At 35.7% G+C, this 19,977-nt stretch overlaps 1 protein-coding gene across 4 annotated transcripts in view; it reads right to left on the reverse strand.

Annotated features, from left to right (window-relative positions):
* Positions 1-19,977, reverse strand: part of LOC131985023 (receptor-type tyrosine-protein phosphatase U-like) — a 321,313-nt gene that overhangs the window by 154,843 nt on the left and 146,493 nt on the right. For all 4 annotated transcript variants that reach the window (XM_059350038.1, XM_059350037.1, XM_059350036.1 and 1 more), the window contains exon 3: positions 12,681-12,952. In XM_059350038.1, coding sequence (XP_059206021.1) covers positions 12,681-12,952 — 272 coding nt within the window. The remainder of the gene's footprint in view (positions 1-12,680; positions 12,953-19,977) is intronic.

The following is a 19,977-nucleotide window of genomic DNA, read 5'->3' on the forward strand; positions in this document are numbered from 1 at the left end:
CACAAAATGACCCAACAAAAAACACAAAATGACCAAAAAAAGACACAAAATGACTAAAAAAAGGAACAAAAAGACACAAAATGACAAAAAAAAGACACAAAATGAAATGACTAAAAAAAGAAACAAAAAGACACAAAATGACCAAAAAAGACACAAAATGTGTAAAAAGAGACACAAAATGACCAAAAAAGACACAAAATCACTAAAAAGAGACACAAAATGACTAAAAAAAGACACAAAATGACCAAAAAAGACACAAAATGTCTAAAAAGAGAAACAAAATGGCCAAAAAAATACACAAAATGACTAAAAATAGACTTAAAATGACCAAAAAAAGACACAAAATCACTTATAAACACACAAAAATAAACAACATGACCAAAATTGTTGGTTCAAAATGTTGATCCAGTAAGTCAGAATAAAAAATCTATTATTAGGTCATATAGATGACCAACACGCTATTTAAACATTTTTTAAGTGGTGTATACAGGCAGGATGAAAAGGATTCAAAAATGAACAAAATAGCCAGACTCCATAGAGTTAACCCTCAAAATACACGACAAAGTGTGTACAAAATGCACAAATCATGAAAATGTTCTAAACACCGTCCTTAGTCCTTAGCAAGACAGCCACTAAGTGTGAAGTTGATCAGATAAATGGTTGTCGAGAAAATCGAAAGACAGACAGACAGTGGCAGGGGGACATGATTCATTCACACATATTTTGTCTTTTTATGCTCCTCTATTGTGTGAATGGCAGGCAGCCCCAGGCAGACTTTCTATAGGGGTATCTAACAGGCTACAAACTGAAGAAACTATTTCATTCTCCTGAAATATGACTTTTTTTTTTTACTATCTCTTTAAAACTAAAAAATATAACTTTAGTGGATATTGTAACTAGTTTCAGGCTTCATACTACAGTCATGGAAAAAATATTGGACCACCCTTGTTTTCTTCAGTTTCTTGTTCATTTTGATGCCTGGTACAACTAAAGGTGCATTTGCTTGGACAAATATAATGATAACAACAAAAATAGCTCATAAGAGTTTATTTAAGAGCTGATATTTAGACATTTAACATGGTTTTCTTGATAATAACCAAAATCAGTATTAAGAAAACAACGTTGATAATTGATTGTTTTGTAATTATTACTCTGAGGTAACAGAACATTGGATGAGTGGATGAGTGCACTCTTACCAAGATAAGAAAAAATAAATCTTGTTTTCTCAGTCTAAAAATAATTTTTTCAATGCGAAGAAACATTAGACATTTCAGAAACATTAGAAAAACGCATTAATGTCATAATCAGGTGAAGAATATTGTACAGTCATGGCAAAAAATTATTAGTCCACCCTTGTTTTTTTCAACTTGTTGTTCATTTTATTGCCTGGTACAACTAAAGGTAATTAAAAATCAAAATAATGGTTATGATCAATAAAACCATGGAAAATGTCTAGATATCAGCTCTTAAATTAAACTCTTATGAGCTATTTTTGTTGTCATCATTATAATTGTCCAAACAAATGTACATTAAGTTGTACCAGGCATTAAAATGAAAGAGAAATTGAAGAAAAAACGGGTGGTCTAATAATTTTTTCCATGACTATATATTAAAATGTAAGTATTTTAAACTAGGGTCAGCAGTAAGATATTATAAGATTTCATTTATATTAATCTCTTAAAACATTGAACACCAGACGTTTGGTATAAACCTATAAAAAGTTTTTGTTTTTAAAAAAGAAGTTTCTGGCATTTTTAAAACATACTTTTATCCCCAATCTAGAAAAGTTGTTTGCCTGACAATCTGTGTTTCTCTGTGACATAATGCTGTTTATCTGGATGGTTGTGAATGTGAATCCTGAATGAATGAATGAAGGTCAGAAAGTCCCAACAAGATCAAAAGTCCACTGTTAGGTTGCTTACTAAACAGTCCATTCGAACCAAAAGATCTTAGATCAGTTCGTTTTCGTTGGTGTGAAAGCATCAATCGCACTCGATTCAAAATCACATTTTATGTTGGACTAAAGGACTAAAGAAGACACAAAATGACCAAAAAAAGACACAAAATGACAAAAAAAAGACACAAAATTACTAAAAAAAAAGGAACAAAAAGACACAAAAAGACACAAAATTACTAAAAAAGGAACAAAAAGACACAAAATGACCAAAAAAAGACACAAAATGACAAAAAAGGAACAAAATGACAAAAAAAGACACTAAATGACCCAAAAAAAGACACAAAATGACTAAAAAAAGGAACAAAAAGACACAAAATGACTAAAAAGAGACACAAAATTGAGCGACATTCACACTCCAGCATGAATGCACAATGACAGAAAAAGACAAAAGCCTACTAAATTAATATGCAGAGTGTATTCTAAGGAAAGTGGTGGAGTAGGCACAGATAATGAAGTTTTGCCAATATATTTACACACGAGCAGTTCATTAGGAGGCGGAACACAAAGTGTAAATCAAGTCATTATTAAGCCTGGTCTGGGCGATAGACAGAGCAGAAAATACATTTTCTAGTGGATTTCCTCAGTTCACAAAGGGTGAAAAATTACATTTTTGCCACAGACTGGCAACTCACATATCACACTTCTCAAATCCATGGCTGCTCACTTGTGACTACCATAGACTGTATACTACACATTAACAGCAGCAAGAAGTAGACAAAAGGGCTGATTTGTGGGGTAGTGTCGTGCCCAATATTGGTAATTCCCAAGCGACCTAATTTATTCAACAAGTTCTCCAACATAAACGGCAGAAGAGGTCGTGTGTCAGTACCACAAATTAAGGCACGAAGGTAAGCATCGCAGGTTCTACAAATAGCACACAGATACGGCCCGCGGTTGTAAAAAAAAGGCTGCAGTTTTACTGGATTCATGTTGTAAAACCACTGACCTAGGTTTAGGGCAAAAAACTCCTGGTATGGCGTTATAAAAGACAGTTTAAACAGTAAATAAATGCATGTAAATGCCGGAAAGCTTAAGTTACCTAGGTAGTAGGGCTGGGCGATATATCGATATAAAAGATATGTCGATATATTTTTAAATGTGATATGGCATTGGACCATATCGCATATATCGATATAGTTAAAATCGATATAGCTGCCCTTACTAGGGTTTGTCACATTTAGTTTTTTTGTAATGTTCGTCATTCTTTGCTCATATAAATATATTTATTTCAGAAAAAGATTGGTCTATTTTACTTCATAGGCTATTTTTATTGAAGATATTTTTTAATTGAAATGTGCACTTTATGAAGCTTTGATTTAAAAAAAAAAAAAAAAGGTGTTGTTATGTTATTTATGTTCACTTAAATAAACGGTTTCAATAAAGCTACTTGTGACATGTCATATTTGACTGTGACTGAACATTTTCTCTCACTTTGCGATAAAAATATCGGGATATATATCGTACATCGATATTCAGCCTATATTGATCCTATATCAGGATATGACTATTGGTCCATATCGCCCAGCCCTACTAGGGCAATCTGAATCCAGAGGAAGAATGGCGGACCTTGTGAAAACCATTTCAAAAAGTATTATAAAAAAAGATAATTACTGAATATGTACAGCAAAAGCAAAATCTGCTCACAATGACTGGAATCAAAAATGGGGTTTGATTGAATTAAATCATAAAAAGTCAAATAATCTCAGCCTTTGTAGCTTGTTTCCTGACAGAATCACTCTGTGCACACTGACTTTTGCCAAGTGATAATACAGTTGGTTGTGCAGGGTTTGGAGGTGTAGGCTGTATTAACTGCGACTGAATTAAATAAGTGGATTATTTTAACTACAGGATCATGAACACACATTGATTTGATCGATTTATTTTAATGTGAAACGTAAAAACACCCACATGGTTGCTCTGCTGCTTCATATTCCCTTATATAATGAGGTATTTATTTTAATGCTCATTTTTTAAACAGAGTTTTATATCGTTTTTTACCTGTTGGGAGGGCCACGTAGCCATGCGTAGAGAATAAAAAAGACAGACTGTCTAGAAATAGAGACGCTTCCGTGGAGAGTGTTGTAATGGAAACGCTCGATGTGTCCCATGTATTTTGACCATGAAGGAAACAGTTTATCCACGCTTATATTTGCTTCACTGCCCGGGTGAAAGAAGGTGATGAGTTAATGGGGAAAAAAGTACTACAATGGGTAAGCAAAAGTGAGAAAGGGAAGAAAGATAAGAGAGAAGAGGACTAAATAGTGAGATGCACTGGGAATTTAGATGGTGGGATAAGGAGGACAAAGCGGTCAGGGAGAGAAGAAGTCAAAAGAATAAATCTAAAGGATTCCAAAAGAGCACTTCTTCCACACCTACTGTACATCTCAAACTGAGGCTGACAGTGAGTGAGTGGACCAGTCTGATCAATGTTTGCTTCTGTCTTTCACTGCCATGACAATCTAAAGTTCCATCTCCAATCCAGAAGTCAGTTCACCAATGTCAAGCGGCTTAGGTGGCGAGGTCATGAACTCAGCCAGATGACACACGCTGATCAAATCAGACTGTCAGCTGGAGCAAGTTCAAGCAGCATTATAGATATCAGTGCTATCAGCTCTCTAAGGAAGAGATAACATTCGTTGCATTTTGGGAAATGTAGGATCTTGCATTTTGGGGGGTTTAGCCTGTGCTGCAACAAATGTCAAACTTCTTTTTTTATTGTGTCTGTTACCCCTTTTTGATCAATTTGAACCCAGTTCTTTATCTGGGCTGGGCTGGTGCTGGTATATAATAATAATTTCCATTGGAGAAACACCAATTTAACAAAATAGGATAGTTAAAATGTGTGTCTTCTTTGTCAGGTTTTAAATTGGTGATTGGTGAATTGATGACAACATATGAACACCTTCTGATGCACAACATGGGTCAAAAATTACATTTTGCATTAGAAGCGTAGTGATTTAAAAAAAGTAGGAAATGAAAACAAAAAAATAGGATGTATGATCAAAAACAAGTTATTTGAGGAAACCCTGGAACTAAAACTAGTGATAAACTATTAATTATAACTGAATTGTTTGTTAATGGTAAAGTAACTATAAACTTACCTTAATATAGCATCTATTTGTCATTTATAAATGATGTAGTTAGTTAAACATTAATAAATTATGTATTTACCATTCTAAATGGCCTATATACGGTTTATAAATGATGATCAAACATTAATAAACTATCTGTTTACCATTTATAAATAAAGGGTTACCAAAATTAAAAAATAAACAAAAAAAAAACTATACACATATGAAACTCAAAAATATTGGCATTGTATTTTGAAATCTCATATCAGTGAAAACAAAATGCAAAGGCTGATCATAGTCCAACATATCTCTGTAGCAGTCTGTCTTTCCTGCGGGGGTGTTGATGCTCACTGATTTTGAGATGTGTTTTTTTCACCGATTTTAATCCCAACCACCACTACCACCAGCAGCCGCCCACACACACACACACACGGTTTCTCCTCCAAGCCCTCTGAAGTGGTAGTCCTCTCCTTGTGTGGAGCTGCTCCTCTGCTGCCTGCAGGGGCTGATCCGTTGGCTGGGAGAGCTGGACAGTGATCTTTATCGATGGATGAGTGGAGCCCTGTGGGGCCGGCGCTGAGCTTTGAGTCGGAGCAGTGGGAGCTGGTGAGCGTTCCCGGGGCATAAAAAGTCGAGGGGAACACTAAAAAAGAGGCACGGAGCCTCACTCTGAGCTCACACCTGTCCCTCTTCACACAACAGATAGACACACTTTGTTCCTCCGGGCCTCTGTTTAAGCCTCTCACTCATCTGCACAGCTTTACCTGCTTCATTATGTGCTGCCGATCAGCCAGGTTTATAGGACAAATAAAGCAATCTGTCCTGTGTCTACATGGCTGGCGGGAGGACTTTAGAGAACAGCGCCTCCTCATCACTCAGGCAGCTTGGACATACATCACCAGAGTAGTAGATTACATTGCTTATGCACGCCTGTCCAAATGGTAAACACTGCGGCACTAAGCAAATTCCCCGCCTGGGCCGACTTGTCTGATTGTACACCTCAGCTTCCCCCTCTGAGAGCACCCGCCCCCTGCCTCCACCTCCTCGTCTGCTACGGTGCGTGGCAGACAAACTTCTAACGTCCATGCAGAAGGGAAGAAAATCATTACTTTAAATCAGTTTGGCTGTTTGCTAGAGTCGCTCAGGACAGGAGAGCTGAGGATGGTAAAGCGCAGGCTGTCCTCATTGATCTGTGCAGCCCTCTAATCTCATTAACTGCCTCTTGATTTATTGAGATGGGGCCCAGAGTGCGCCAAGGTTATGGAAGCAAACACCCGGCCCAATCCCCCGCACTGAGGGTCGCATGGAATTGAGGTCAATTGACTGTTCGGCAGACCCACGCTCCCACAATCCCTTACACCAGCCATTGCCTTCTCATTAACGCCTGTTTTGGGGTGGTGCAGTGTTGAAGGGGAAGGGGGTGTTGGAGGAGGCAGGAAGAAAGAGAGCATTAGGGAATAAATTATCGGCCGTAATGAGGTGAGGCAGGGCTGCATCCAGTCATCAGAATCTTACAAGCTACACAACAGCGCTAATAATGCAGCATCGACAATACAGGCATCAAACGGAGCTATTGATTACACTGCAGCACGCAGGTAAATTGACCAATAAATAAAGATACAATGCAAACACACGCCCACTGTAATTATACACCTATTGAGCCACTGTGATTTACGACACAGCTGCAATTAGCTAATTCTTGCGTGCGGTTTGAATGATAGGGAGATGACTATAAAGCTGCTGAGGCTGACAGTAGCCACAGTTCAGTCGCACTGAGCAGCTCAGTGGAGCAGCTGGGCCTTTAGTGCCCTGCTAAGAGACACCTCCAGTTTTAATGAAGGGGGCCATGATATTTACAAGGGCTGACATCCTAACAATATAATTTTGTAGGGTATATTCACAAAGAGTAGGTGATAGGATAAGATTCTACAGATAGGGGTGGGCTGTGGGGGAGCTTTGAGCTAAATGCCAACAATCACATGCTCAAAATGACAATGCTAACATGCCAATGCTAAGTAGTGTAATGTTTGTTATGTCACGCATATGCAACTAACCCAACCCTAACCCTAAAAGGAAAAAGCTAAGCTTCGATACAAGACGATATGATTAGGCGTGGGAATATACAAACAAGAGCAATCCTAGATTTAAAAAGCAAAAAAATGAACTGCAAAGTAAGCAGAAAGTAGCTGCTGTGCAAGTTTTGGGCTGCTTGAGCTAAGGTGGGCCATGTGACGGTAGGCCTGCTAGCCATGCTGAGAGTCTACCATAAAGACCGATAGATTGCGGGGAACATAGGAACTTTTTTCAGAAAAAGGGTCCTATGCTCCCCGGTATGTATTGCTACAGGGGAACATAGGACCCTTCTATTATCCATCACAGTGAGTTCATTCATAGAGCAAATATGCAATATAACTGGGTTCAGTATTATGCAAGTTCACAGCTAGCTCAAAGTTCAGTTCACACAAGTTAAAATGAAAGTTTTGGGCCCTAAGAAATTAACTACTTCATGTTTTATTCATTTTTCTTTCTTTTCAATTGCCTTAACTTGATGTGTTAGGAAGATGAGGCTGACATTCTGAATTTTTTTCTTTTTCAGATTAAAAATTTGAGGTTTTTTCCATTTGGAATCTGCCCTACTGTAATTTTTGATAAAACTCCTTCAAAAACTTATATGGCTTCTATAGTACTGGTGGATCGATGACTAACCATGCTAACTGGTGTCCTCGTATAAGCCTTCACTTATCTTTTGATCAAGATTCAGAACATACTCTTTTTAGTCCTGATAGTGACTCCACCATCTTCATCAACTCCACAATGTTACTATATGCTGTATTTAGTTAAAAAATCTGCATCATTATTCATCATATCACAGGTAGTCTCTTGATAACGCTTTAACTAATGACCATTTTCATTATTGATGTATTAATTATATTTTAATTACCAATTAATCATTCATTCATTAAAATATCACATATAATGGAAAATGTCTATCACAATTTTCCAGAATCCACTCAGATGTTTTATTTAGTCTGTGCAGCATATCAAATACGTTCATTTTATATTGATAAGAAAAATAGAGCTTAGAAGGGAAAGAAACACACTGACTGTATCCACTTGGGAAGCTGTGATTACAGTTATTAAAATTACAGATCGTTTTTCTGTCAATCAACGTATTACTTAGCCATCACTGGACTGTTTGCTCTAGCCGGCCATGCCCTGAACAGGCCAATCACAACCCTTTATCTCATATAAGGCGGGTTTAATAGGATTGTTTATTGTTTTATAACTTCAGCTATTCTTCCTGGGGTCCGACATAGTACATACAACTTAAATTATTATTATTATTATTTTTAATTTAAAGAGTTAATGGGAATAGTGAAGAAAAAAGAAACAAAACACAAGAAAACAAAAAGAAAACCAAGAATATAAAAGATAGAAAAAGCTTAAAAATCAGGATCTTTTATATTACATTTTATACATTTAATACACTATAGCTATATTCATTACGTAATAGTTAATATACCTTACTAACATATTATTCTATTATTTCAATAGTAAATTAATAGTAATAATTTCCATATATATATATATCCATTTAGGAGATGTTATTTCATCTTTACATTTAATATCCATTACTTGAAGCTAGATGTTATATATAATTTAACACTATATAGCTGTGTTTATAACGTAGTAGTTAGTATTCTTTACTGAACCATATTATTTTATATCTTAAATGGAGTTCATTTATTAATAACAAAAATATACATAATTAGTTTATGTATCCATTTAAGAGATGTTTTTTCAATAATAATTTAAAGTCTTTTGTACTACTGGTTTGTTCAAAATGTTTTGGAAGTAAGTTCCAAGCAGTCATGGCTCTGTACATTGCTGTTCTTTTACTGAAGTTTGTCTTTATTATTGATGACTGACTTTCAGCCTAACTCACCAAACTCCAATCAAACTGTTAAACGAGACAGCGCTGATCAATTATAAATCAGTATTCTGAGTGTATTTCTCACCTCAAATGCTTTCAGAAACACATTTTAGTGAGTTTAGGAACCGACATTTTGTGACCATGCATGTGATATTCATGTGATATGCCAAGCTAAAAGTTGTGGACTCAAAATAGACACAAAAAAAACAACCTGTTGAAGCAGCAGAGGCAGATAATTCCTGACTTTAAGTCCCTACTAATGAGCAGGATCCAAAAACACCAGATCCGGCATTTCCCATAACTCAACTCTATAGCATCTTTCCTTAGATCCTTCCTGCCTCATTAAATTACATCTTTTAATCCTTTGATGCACAACATGGGTCAAAAATGACCTGCATTCATTTCCCATGTTATTTCATGCTTGCTGTGTGTTTGAATATCTTTTTTTTTATTACAACGGATTATATCCCTTTTTTCCTTTCATACTTTATGAAGAAAAATAGTCTTTGTATCATTACATCAAGTTTAAAACACATGGGTCAAAAATGACCTTGTGCATTAGAAGCGTAGTGATACAAAAAGTGATACACTAAATTACCAAATTGAGTATATGTGTAACTATGTTTGTCTTATTTTTAAGGTTTAACTTTAAAAGAGTTGTTAGAACCACCAGATTACATTGGAAAATCACATATTTTAACATTTGAGACTTATTAGAGCCACCAAATAATAATTTCCATTGGAAAAACACCAATTTAACAAAATAGGATAGTTAAAATGTGTGTCAGGTTTTAAATTGGTGATTGGTGAATTAATGACAACATATAAACACCTTCTGATGCACAACATGGGTCAAAAATGACATTCTGCATTAGAAGCGTAGTGATTTAAAAAAAGGGGTTTTATTCAAAAAGTAGGAAATGAAAACAAAGAATTAGTATGATCAAAAACAAGTTATTTGAGGAAACCCTGGAATAATGAATGATGAAATTAATTTATTACAAAGATATAGAATGTAAAAACTAAGCCGGGTCACTCACCCAAGTTGTGCATCAAAGGGTTAAACACCCCTAGTTTCTAACTAAGGCTTTTTTCTTTTAAAATGTTCAACCCAACAGCTCCAATAACATTAGAAAGTTCCCTCCGGAAAGCAATTGCTTTTACAGGCTAATCTGTTCTGTCCCAATGAAGAGAACAGATCTGTGATGTGCTGCTTCAACTACAAGTGACAGTGCTCCTGTGTTTATATCCAATGTGAATTTATTACATAAAAGAAGAACATTGCAAGATCAAACTGGCTTGGAGCAACAAATGTTCTTCCTCTTCCATTCAACAAAAATGAATCTGAAATAATGAGAGTTTGACATTTGAGGGGTTTTTTTTAGATACAGTTTAACATTTTTGGACTCCGGACAAAATATGGTGGGCATGTGTGGGTTTCTGCACAGTTTGTTTGGATCCAATTTACAAATCTGTAATTACCTAACAGGTTTCCTTTCTGACTAAATGATACATGAATGCAATAGCTGGAATGAGGCCAGCGTAGAGTTCCGTTTATGGAGAAAACAGTTTGATGGATTACTGCAGAAAGTCCCTGAAAACCTGGTTTCAAGCTTAAATATTTAATGTTAGAGAGAAACACTACATAAGCAACAATCAGAATTAAAGTTTGCGAATTCCCAAAGAATGGACTGTGGCCGCTGATAGCGACATGAATTGCGCATCACATGCAACTGCCATAGTTCTGCAGCTGTGTGCAAGTTGCTCTTTGTTTTGCACCTGATTGCATTTATCCATGTGGCAAAGTATAAGTGAGGCTCATTTGCATAGAAAAGATCAATTCTGCACTCAGTATTCTATCTATAAAAGCAAGTGTGTGTGTGTGTGTGTGTGTGTGTGTGTGTGTGTGTGTGTGTGTGTGGGTGTGTGTGTCTGCAACCTTTACTAACAAAAGAGCCATTGTTGGCCAAAAAAAGAGAAAATATGTCAAAACTTATTTAAACAAAATAAGGCTAACATTATTTTGAGCCTCAAAATGAAGATAAAACATACTCAGTCTAAATTAGCCTACCAACATTACTAATAGGCCATAATGACCATTTAATAATATGATTTCATAAGAAATATCTCAGGAGGTTTGGAATCACCTAGCTAGAAAAACTCAAAACTAGACTTGAAGTTTTTTTATTATTTATCTATGAATTATATTTTAATTACCAATTAATCATTCATTCAATAAATATCACATGTAATAGAAAATGTCTATCACAATTTTTAGAGGTTAAGGCTGTAGACTTTCATAAGTTTCAAAAGCTCTGGTGCACATTTTAATTGACTATTTAATGCCAAATATTAGCTGCACATTTTTACAATTGAATACAAATTCCAATGGGCTGATGCCAATGAAAAATAAAAATGTAAAGAAAACAGTAATTCATCTCGTTATTATTTTGTCACAGCCACAGGGAGCCACTGCAGATGGCCTGAAGAGCCTCATGTGGCAATTATTTACGTAGGACGTGTTGCGGCATTGCACTGTTTCCGATCAGACGGCTTTTGGGGGAGCTCCGCCCCCTTTTATGGGCGCTCCGCCCCATTGTGTGATAGGCCTACACCTGGTCAGTAACACAGCTCACTCTGGATTTCCACCCTGACTCATCTCATCTGAAAGTCTATTTAGCCTACCTATCTTTAGGAGTTTTAAAGTGCGTTACAAGGTTCGATTTACCAATAATATTCAAATAGTTTCCAGTGAATATCAATGTTCAATGTGTATGTGCTGGATGGTGTGGTACCTTGTGAAGAGTAAGTGTTTTATGGAGTTGCAGACATCCCACTATAGAAATACATACTTCCTACGGGCACTGCACTAGTACATTTTTGTCTTAGTTTAGCGGCCACAAAATCTTTATTTGATTGATTTCCAATTGAGTTGCAACACATAAATAAGTGAGACACACTTGAAAAAAAAAAAAACGGCAGTTGTGGTTGCCAGAACTTTACCGTAATAAATATGGTGCAACTTTCTCTAATATTACGGTAAAATGATATTAGCACTGTTGATTTTGCATTTACGATTTTATTCCATATTTTACCGTAAAAAATAAAAAGTTTTTCCATCAAAAGAAATGCTGTTCTGCCATATAATTTACAAGAAAATACTTTATAAATGCCACATGAATTAAAGGTTTTAACATTAAATATTACAGTATATTTTTGTTAGAGATATGGTGTTTAGTACATTCAACAATGAGAAAAAGTATTTTTTACAAAAAATAAATGCAAAAATGATGCCTTGTATATACATTACAGTATATTTTTGCTACAAACACGTCACCAGTGTATTTTACAGTAGAGTAATGTATTTTTAAAAAAATGTAAAATACCGTTTTGGCTGATATATTTACAGTGTTTCATTGTTACTTTAACTGAATTAACCCATTAATCATTTTACGGTCTTTTACTGTCATAGTTTAGCAGTTTTTCACCCTAAAATCGACATTTTTTTACAGTGCACAGAACAGAGAAATTTTAAAATACCAAACTTGTTATTTTATGTGCACACTTTAAGATGCTCATAGTAAGAAACTGAACTGAAAATCCATTTAAAGATACATCTCCAGCAAATTTGACGATATCTATGAAACAATAACTACCTCCAACTTGCTGTCAGTGGGGTTAAACACTGCAGGTATTCATTTATTTGTGGAAGTCTCACCTGGTATTCACTGGGCCAGAATGTGCTGACGGCCAGCTCCACCTGGTGCCACTGGCGTCCCTGGGAGCCCGAGATATTCCACACGGCGCTGCCCTTGGGGCCGTTGTTGACGCGGATGTAGAGCTGCAGGTCCCCGGGACTGTGGCCGTCGCGGCTGTACAGGAAGTAGCTGAACTGGATGCAGTGGGTGTCGTTCTCGCTGAGCGGGAGCAGCAGCAGCTGAGCTCGCTGGCCCCCGAAATGCTGCGAGGAATTAACCATCATGAAGGACCCTGGAGGGGAAGATAAGGACACATTAGAGCAGTAGTTCTCAACCTTTTTGAGTCGCGACCCCCAATCTAACATGCATGTTGTCCACGACCCCCACTCACTGAACACAATCTCACAGTTCAGATCATACAAACTGAGTTGATACGACAAATTTTGGAGAAATAATGAAGCAGACAACAACTAAAACATCTCTCTGTCTGTGCATTTATATATTTTTGAATTGTTATTGTTATTTTTAACAGAGACTCCTTGGAGAGTAAGAACTTGCTACTTTGGGATTTGTCAGAAAAGACACAAAATGACCAAAAATGTACATCAAATTAAGCAAAAAGGACTCAAATTGACCACAAAATGACAAAAAATGACCACAAAAGACACAAATTGACCAAAAAAGACACAAAATGACCAAAAAAGACAAAAAAATGACCACAAAATGATCAAAAAAGACACAAAATGACCAAAAAAGACACAAAATGACCAGAAAAGATATAGAATGACCAAAAAAGACACAAAATGATCAAGAAAGACACATAATGACCAAAAAATAAACAAAATGACCCCAAAAAAAGACACAAAATTACCAAAAAATACACAAAATTACCAAAAAAGACACAAAATGACAAAAAAAAACCCACAAAATGACCAAAAAAAAGACATTAAATTACCAAAAAGACTAAAACACATTAACACATGAACACATTAACACAGTGTAGACAGAGCTGACTTCCAAAATGATTTGGCGACCCCCAGAAATCATCTCGCGACCCCAATTGGGGTTGGGACCCCAAGTTTGAGAATAGCTGCATTAGAGGACTACATGTACTTGTTTACTCCAAGTAAGAAATATTGCTCATTTTACAGTTGAATTGGCAGGTCCAGGTAAGAGCAGCTTGAAGGTTTTTAATGCTAATTAAACACAATGACCTTTTCTAAACAGCAGCTGCTATAGTTACATAGAGAGAGCAGCTATTTCACCAGGCAGAGAGTGCTGAGTATTAAAATAACAAGATCCAAATCTTTGGGCTTCACCTGTAACACCTCAGCCAAGGATAGACATGTCACAATAACACTGTAATGTGTGGAGCTTATTTCACCACATTGAATACAAATTCCAAATTTCAACCCTAGAGAATATTGGAGGATATTACATACAGCCAGAATGTGTAAAAAAAAAAAATACTAAAATAATATTTTGAGAAAAAAATTGACAAGATTAAAGTGGTAAATCTACGAGAAAAAAATATGTAGATTAATGAGATTTAAAGTGGTGTTTTTTTCTTGTAAATCTGCGACTTTTTTCGCGTAGATTTGCCACTTTAAATCTCTTAAATCTGCAATTTTTTTCTTGTAGATTTGCCACTTTAATCTAGTAAATTTTCAACTTTTTTATTGAAATATTACCTTAAGTTACCAAATATAGTTCTTTACCTGATAAAGGGTTAACTGCATTTTAACTATTTTAACTGTAAAGCGTCTTTGTGTACCCTGTAAAGCGCTCTATCAATAAAATGTATTATTATTATTACATTTGTTAATTTTTCATAGGATTATATTTGGTATAATAGTCCATAAATGGCTGCCATATTGTGTAAAAGGTATTCAAATGCACATTTCTAAATTAAAAAAAATGCTGCGAGGCATTGACCATCATGAAGGACCCTGGAGGGGAAGATAAGGACACATTAGAGGACTACGTGTACTTTTTTACTCCAAGTAAGAAATTTTGCTCATTTTACAGTTGAATCAAGGTCCAGGTAAGAGCAGTTTGAAGGTTTTTAATGCTAATTAAACACACTGACCTTGTCAAGCAAGAGTCTTTTCTAAACAGCAGCTGCTATAGTTACATAGAGATAGCAGCTATTTCACCAGGCAGAGAGTGCTGACTGACCTGAAGTATAAAAAATAACAAGATCCAAATCTTTGGGCTTCACCTATAACACCTCAGCCAGGATAGACATGTCATGTTAGTTTTGAACCGCTGAAGAACGCCTGCTTTTTTTTTTTTTTTTTTTTTAAACCCTGAATAAGAGCCTGAGAGCCAAAGTTGACAGACTCAAGGTTGTTACCCAGAATATCTGTGTGATCCTCTCCGGCTATTTGTCTGTATTTGGCCTGTCTCTGCTTCTCCCTGCTTCCTGCCTTTCACCAGGCTTCCATCAGTTTTTGCAGCGCTGCCTCAGATCTGGTGTGTTCAAAGCGGCAGCGGTGGGTGTCAGATTGGGCTTTCATTTTGGACCGAGGTTCACAGAGTCACTGCTGGCTCTCTCATCCTGGCAGCACAGCAGAGATGGGCTGGCCGCGAGAGGCAGAGGAGCACCACAATGGAGGGAGGGGGAAATAAAGGGGAGCTGTGCCTTTGACGGTGGCCTTCACAGCAGTGGGAAGCTCAATTTCATTTGGAAAAAAAAAAACGTACTGCGAAAAAATAACTTTGTTGCCTTTTGTATGCCACAAGCAGATGACTATTCAAAACGCCTTTTATTTCACCATGAAATAAACATTTAACTACATCACAGAAAACCATCATACATAATATGTCCACCATTAAAACCATTTAAAATGTCAAAATAATCCCTTAATTTCCAATATAAAAGCTCATTCTGGCAAAAAATGCATCACACTATGCAGTAATTATGGATTTGGATATATATACATATATATATATATATATATATATACATATATATATATACATATATATATATATATACACACACACACATACATACATTTATTTATTGCTGAAAGAAATAAAGTTCCAGCTCTTTTTGTCTTTTTTCCCTTTATTTGTTCCAAAGGGAGATGTACAGTTTTCTGATTTATTTGATTTATTTTGTTTTTGTTTTTTAAAGGGAGACTACTTACACATACTCTCTTTAAAGAAACATATTTCAACAAAACAATATATATACATGTGCATATTATGGTATGCCATTCAGGAATATATATATATATATGGATTCAAAACCTGAGAATATATAAATATATTGAAGCCTGAGAATATATATTAAAAGTCTGAGAATATATATTAAAACCTTTGATTAAAACCTTCGATATATATTCTCAGGTTTCAATATATAGTCTCAGGTTTTGAATCCATACATATCATAATTTCCTGAACGGAATGCCATATATATATATATATATATATATATATATATATATATATTTTTTTTTTTTTTTTTTTTTTCCAACAAAAAATTACCTTATTAGCCATTGTAACTTGTTAATACTACTACTACTACTAATAATAATTTATGTATGTAATACTGTAATAGTGGTCTTGCTAGGAGTTTGCATCCAAAGGTTAGAGAGCAGGAGAAAGGCTTTTAGGAGCATTAAAAAACAGCCATATCATCACAGAGAGGCCTGAAGCAGTGTCAAAGGTAAAGATGCCAGTGATTCCAGTAGGTTTTATAAGAGGCCATGATGCTGGAACTGGATTTTGATCACAAAAAACAACAACATCTGAACACTCTAGGTAACCTAACCCTGGGTATTTGTTCTGTCTCTTGTTCCTGAGAGACTGATTGTGCTTATTATAAATCCTTTGAAGATATGAATGTATCGTAATGTCTTCAGCTATAATACACCACACAGAGTAAAAATAACACTGTAATGTGTGGAGCTTATTTTGGTAACACTTTTCCTTATAAATGCTTTAAAATGTGTCTGTATAATTATAGTTATAAGAACCCATAAAGATTCACTTTAAGACTTTTTTGCAAGGATCACAGTGTATTATAATTGTCGTTGTTGTTATAATGTATTATAACAGTGGCTATTATAACATGGGTTAGAACAGGGGTTATTATGAGTATGTTTATAATAATATAATATTATATTATAATATTATAATTATAAACAAAATGTTTTGAAAATGACTATTGTCATAAAATAATATGAATATATATATATGAGTGTAGAGCTTTATTTTACAGTGCGATACACACAAGCATCTGATGACAACACTCACATGCACATTTCTAACATTTGTAGCACTTATATGTTGTGATTCACAAGTTGCTGCATGGCATTGGATCTAAATGGCTTTGAGTGGTCTGTAAACTATAGAAACGTTAAATACCATCCATTTATCATTTATTTGGAAAGTAAAGTTTTTACAATGGAAAGCAGAGATCCATCAAAACCCTAATAATCTATTTTTCTCTTGTTGTTATAGTTGCTACCCTTTACCTTGACCAGAGATGTTAGGACTATTCAAAAGAGAAGTGCCAGAACAACAAAACGAATTGAAAGAGGTTTTACAATCAGCTGGGGTTGCAAAAGCCTGAAAATAAAAAAATAAAATAAAAAACAAGATAAAGAAAGAGGCAATAAAAGCTGAGGGAAGCAGACTTTTCAAACACCTCACAATTGTTGCATGTCTAGACCGTCTCTATGACGACAACAGCTGATAAAAACCCAGAGAGACAGAGACATTTATCAAAAATTACCAGTGCCACATTAAAATACCATTACACCTCTTTACTGGCTCGTTTATTATGTGATCTTGTCACATCCTGTTATGTTTACAAAAGATGCCCACACATTGTGCCTCATGCAGCAACATTATCTTACAGTTTTTAAGAGCAAAAGTAAGAGACATCGAATCCAGACTAGGGCTGGGCGATATATCGATATAAAAAATATATTGATATAATTGGAATTCGACCATATCACATATATCGATATAGTTCATACCGGTATTTGTGATGTGATCCTTGCTCTAGGCAAGCTGCTTTATAAAGTCATGGGAAAAAAAGAAGTGTTTTTTGTTTTTCTTCAATTTCTTGTTCATGTAACTATCTTGTCCAATTAGGTCCAATTAAAAGGTACTTTTTTTTTTTTGGACAAATATAATGATGACAACAAAAATAGCTCATAATAGTTTAATTGAAGAGCTGATATCTAGACATTTTCCATGGTTTTATTGATAATAATTGTGGTTATTATCCAGAAAAACATCACAAAAGTGATGCAGTGGTAAAATTAACATACTGTTGAATAAATTTAAACAGAGTAAATGTAATATTTTGCAGCACGTTAGTACTGGCGTTACAGGAAAATCTACAGAAAAGACCTTATATATATATCATATATAACAATATATGACCTATAATATATAGTCATCGAAAAAAATATTAGAGCACCCTTGTTCATTTTAATGCCTGGTACAACTAAAGGTACATTTGTTTGGACAAAAAAAGCTCAAAAGAGTTTAATTTAAGAGCTGCTATTTAGACATGTTCCATGGTTTTATTGATAATAACCATTATTTTGTTTTTTAATTACCTTTTTTGTAACTGGCATTAAAATGAACAACAAGTTGAAGGGTGTTCATATATTGTTTTCCATGACTGTATAATATTCTTAACCTCATTATGCCATTCATGCATTTTTTTTATGTTCCTGGGTAAAATTCAATGGTTAATCATGGCTTTATGAAAAATAAGATTAAATGTGTCTGTTTATTGCTTCCTGCATGAGGCCCAATGAATCAAATATTATTTTTGCAAAATTCCCATGTGCAACATTCTGATTTTATGGCCATTAAAGATTGAAATAAAGCTGAAGAAAGATGAATCTTTAACTTTGGGCGTTTAGAGTAAAACGGCTCCCTGAGACACACTTTTAAGTACGTTCCCTAACTGTTTTCTACCTCCTTAATCGCCCATTTCATTTAGAACTTCTTCTCTCAAACGGTTCTTTTATTGTAACTTTATCTAAACAAATGAACAGTGATGAAGACAAACACAAGGAGACAAAAGGACAGCCACTAAGCTGCCTGTGTTTATTACCTTGGACTGGTTAAAGGGGCCTTGGGGATCACATGGTTTCCTGCCTAACTTCTAATCATCCAATAATCATCATCACATCGACTCTCTGATGCCAGCAGGAGCGATAGAGCGCTCTAACTGCACGTATAACCTTCATATCCGGTGCCGCCACCGCTCGAGATGGCCGTGTTGGACGAGCACAGACAGCGGGATCGTGGGTAGTGTAGTTGCCTCGGTACTGTAGTTGAGCGAGAGTGCAATCAGAGCCCTGCCTCCTGCCATTAATCACACTGACACGGTTATTAGGCCATAATGGCAACCGAGGGAATGCTTAAACCAGAGAGATGGCTGTAATACTTGCACACTGACATGCAGGACACATATCAGTACACACACTCTTCTCTCATACACACACACGCAGTTTACAGGCCCGAAAGCAGATCCAAGTCCTGCTGACCTTCCCTAGAGAAAGAACCGGCTACCTCATTCAACTCTCCCATCATTCCTCCTCCATCATCTTGTTTTCTGTCTCCTCATCCGCTAACATAACTGTATCCCAAATCGGACACCGTTCGGCTAAGATTCTATCAAAATTTCACATTAACTACTAATATCAATGATCATGTTATGCTTCCAATGAATTAAATGATGTGAAACTAAAGTCTAACTTCTTATCTTTCAAACCGTAGCCTATATTGTTTTAACTGTGTACATTAGCCTGGGGTTTACCAGAGTCGGCTAAAGGACGCTAACGCCGGTGAATTAGCCGTGAGCTAACTCCTAAATTGGACACTGTTCGGCTAAGATTCTATCAAAATTTCACATTAACTACTAATACCAATGATCATGTTATGTTGCCAATTAATTAAATGATGTGAAACTAAAGTCTAACTTCTTATCTTTCAAACCGTATATTAACCATGTACGTTAGCCTGGGGTTTACCAGAGTCGGCTAAAGGACGCCAACGCCGGTGAATTAGCCATGAGCTAACTCCCAAATTGGACACTGTTCGGCTAAGATTCTATCAAAATTTCACGTTAAGTACTAATACCAATGATCATGTTATGCTGCCAATTAATTAAATGATGTGAAACTAAAGTCTAACTTCTTATCTTTCAAACCGTATATTAATCATGTACGTTAGCCTCGGGTTTACCAGAGTCGGCTAAATGACGATAATGCCGGTGAATTAGCCGTGAGCTAACTGTATCCCAAATCAGACACTTGGATCTCTTCGCTGTAAAAC

Source organism: Centropristis striata, chromosome 14, assembly GCF_030273125.1.
Source record: "Centropristis striata isolate RG_2023a ecotype Rhode Island chromosome 14, C.striata_1.0, whole genome shotgun sequence".
Lineage (NCBI taxonomy): Eukaryota > Metazoa > Chordata > Actinopteri > Perciformes > Serranidae > Centropristis > Centropristis striata.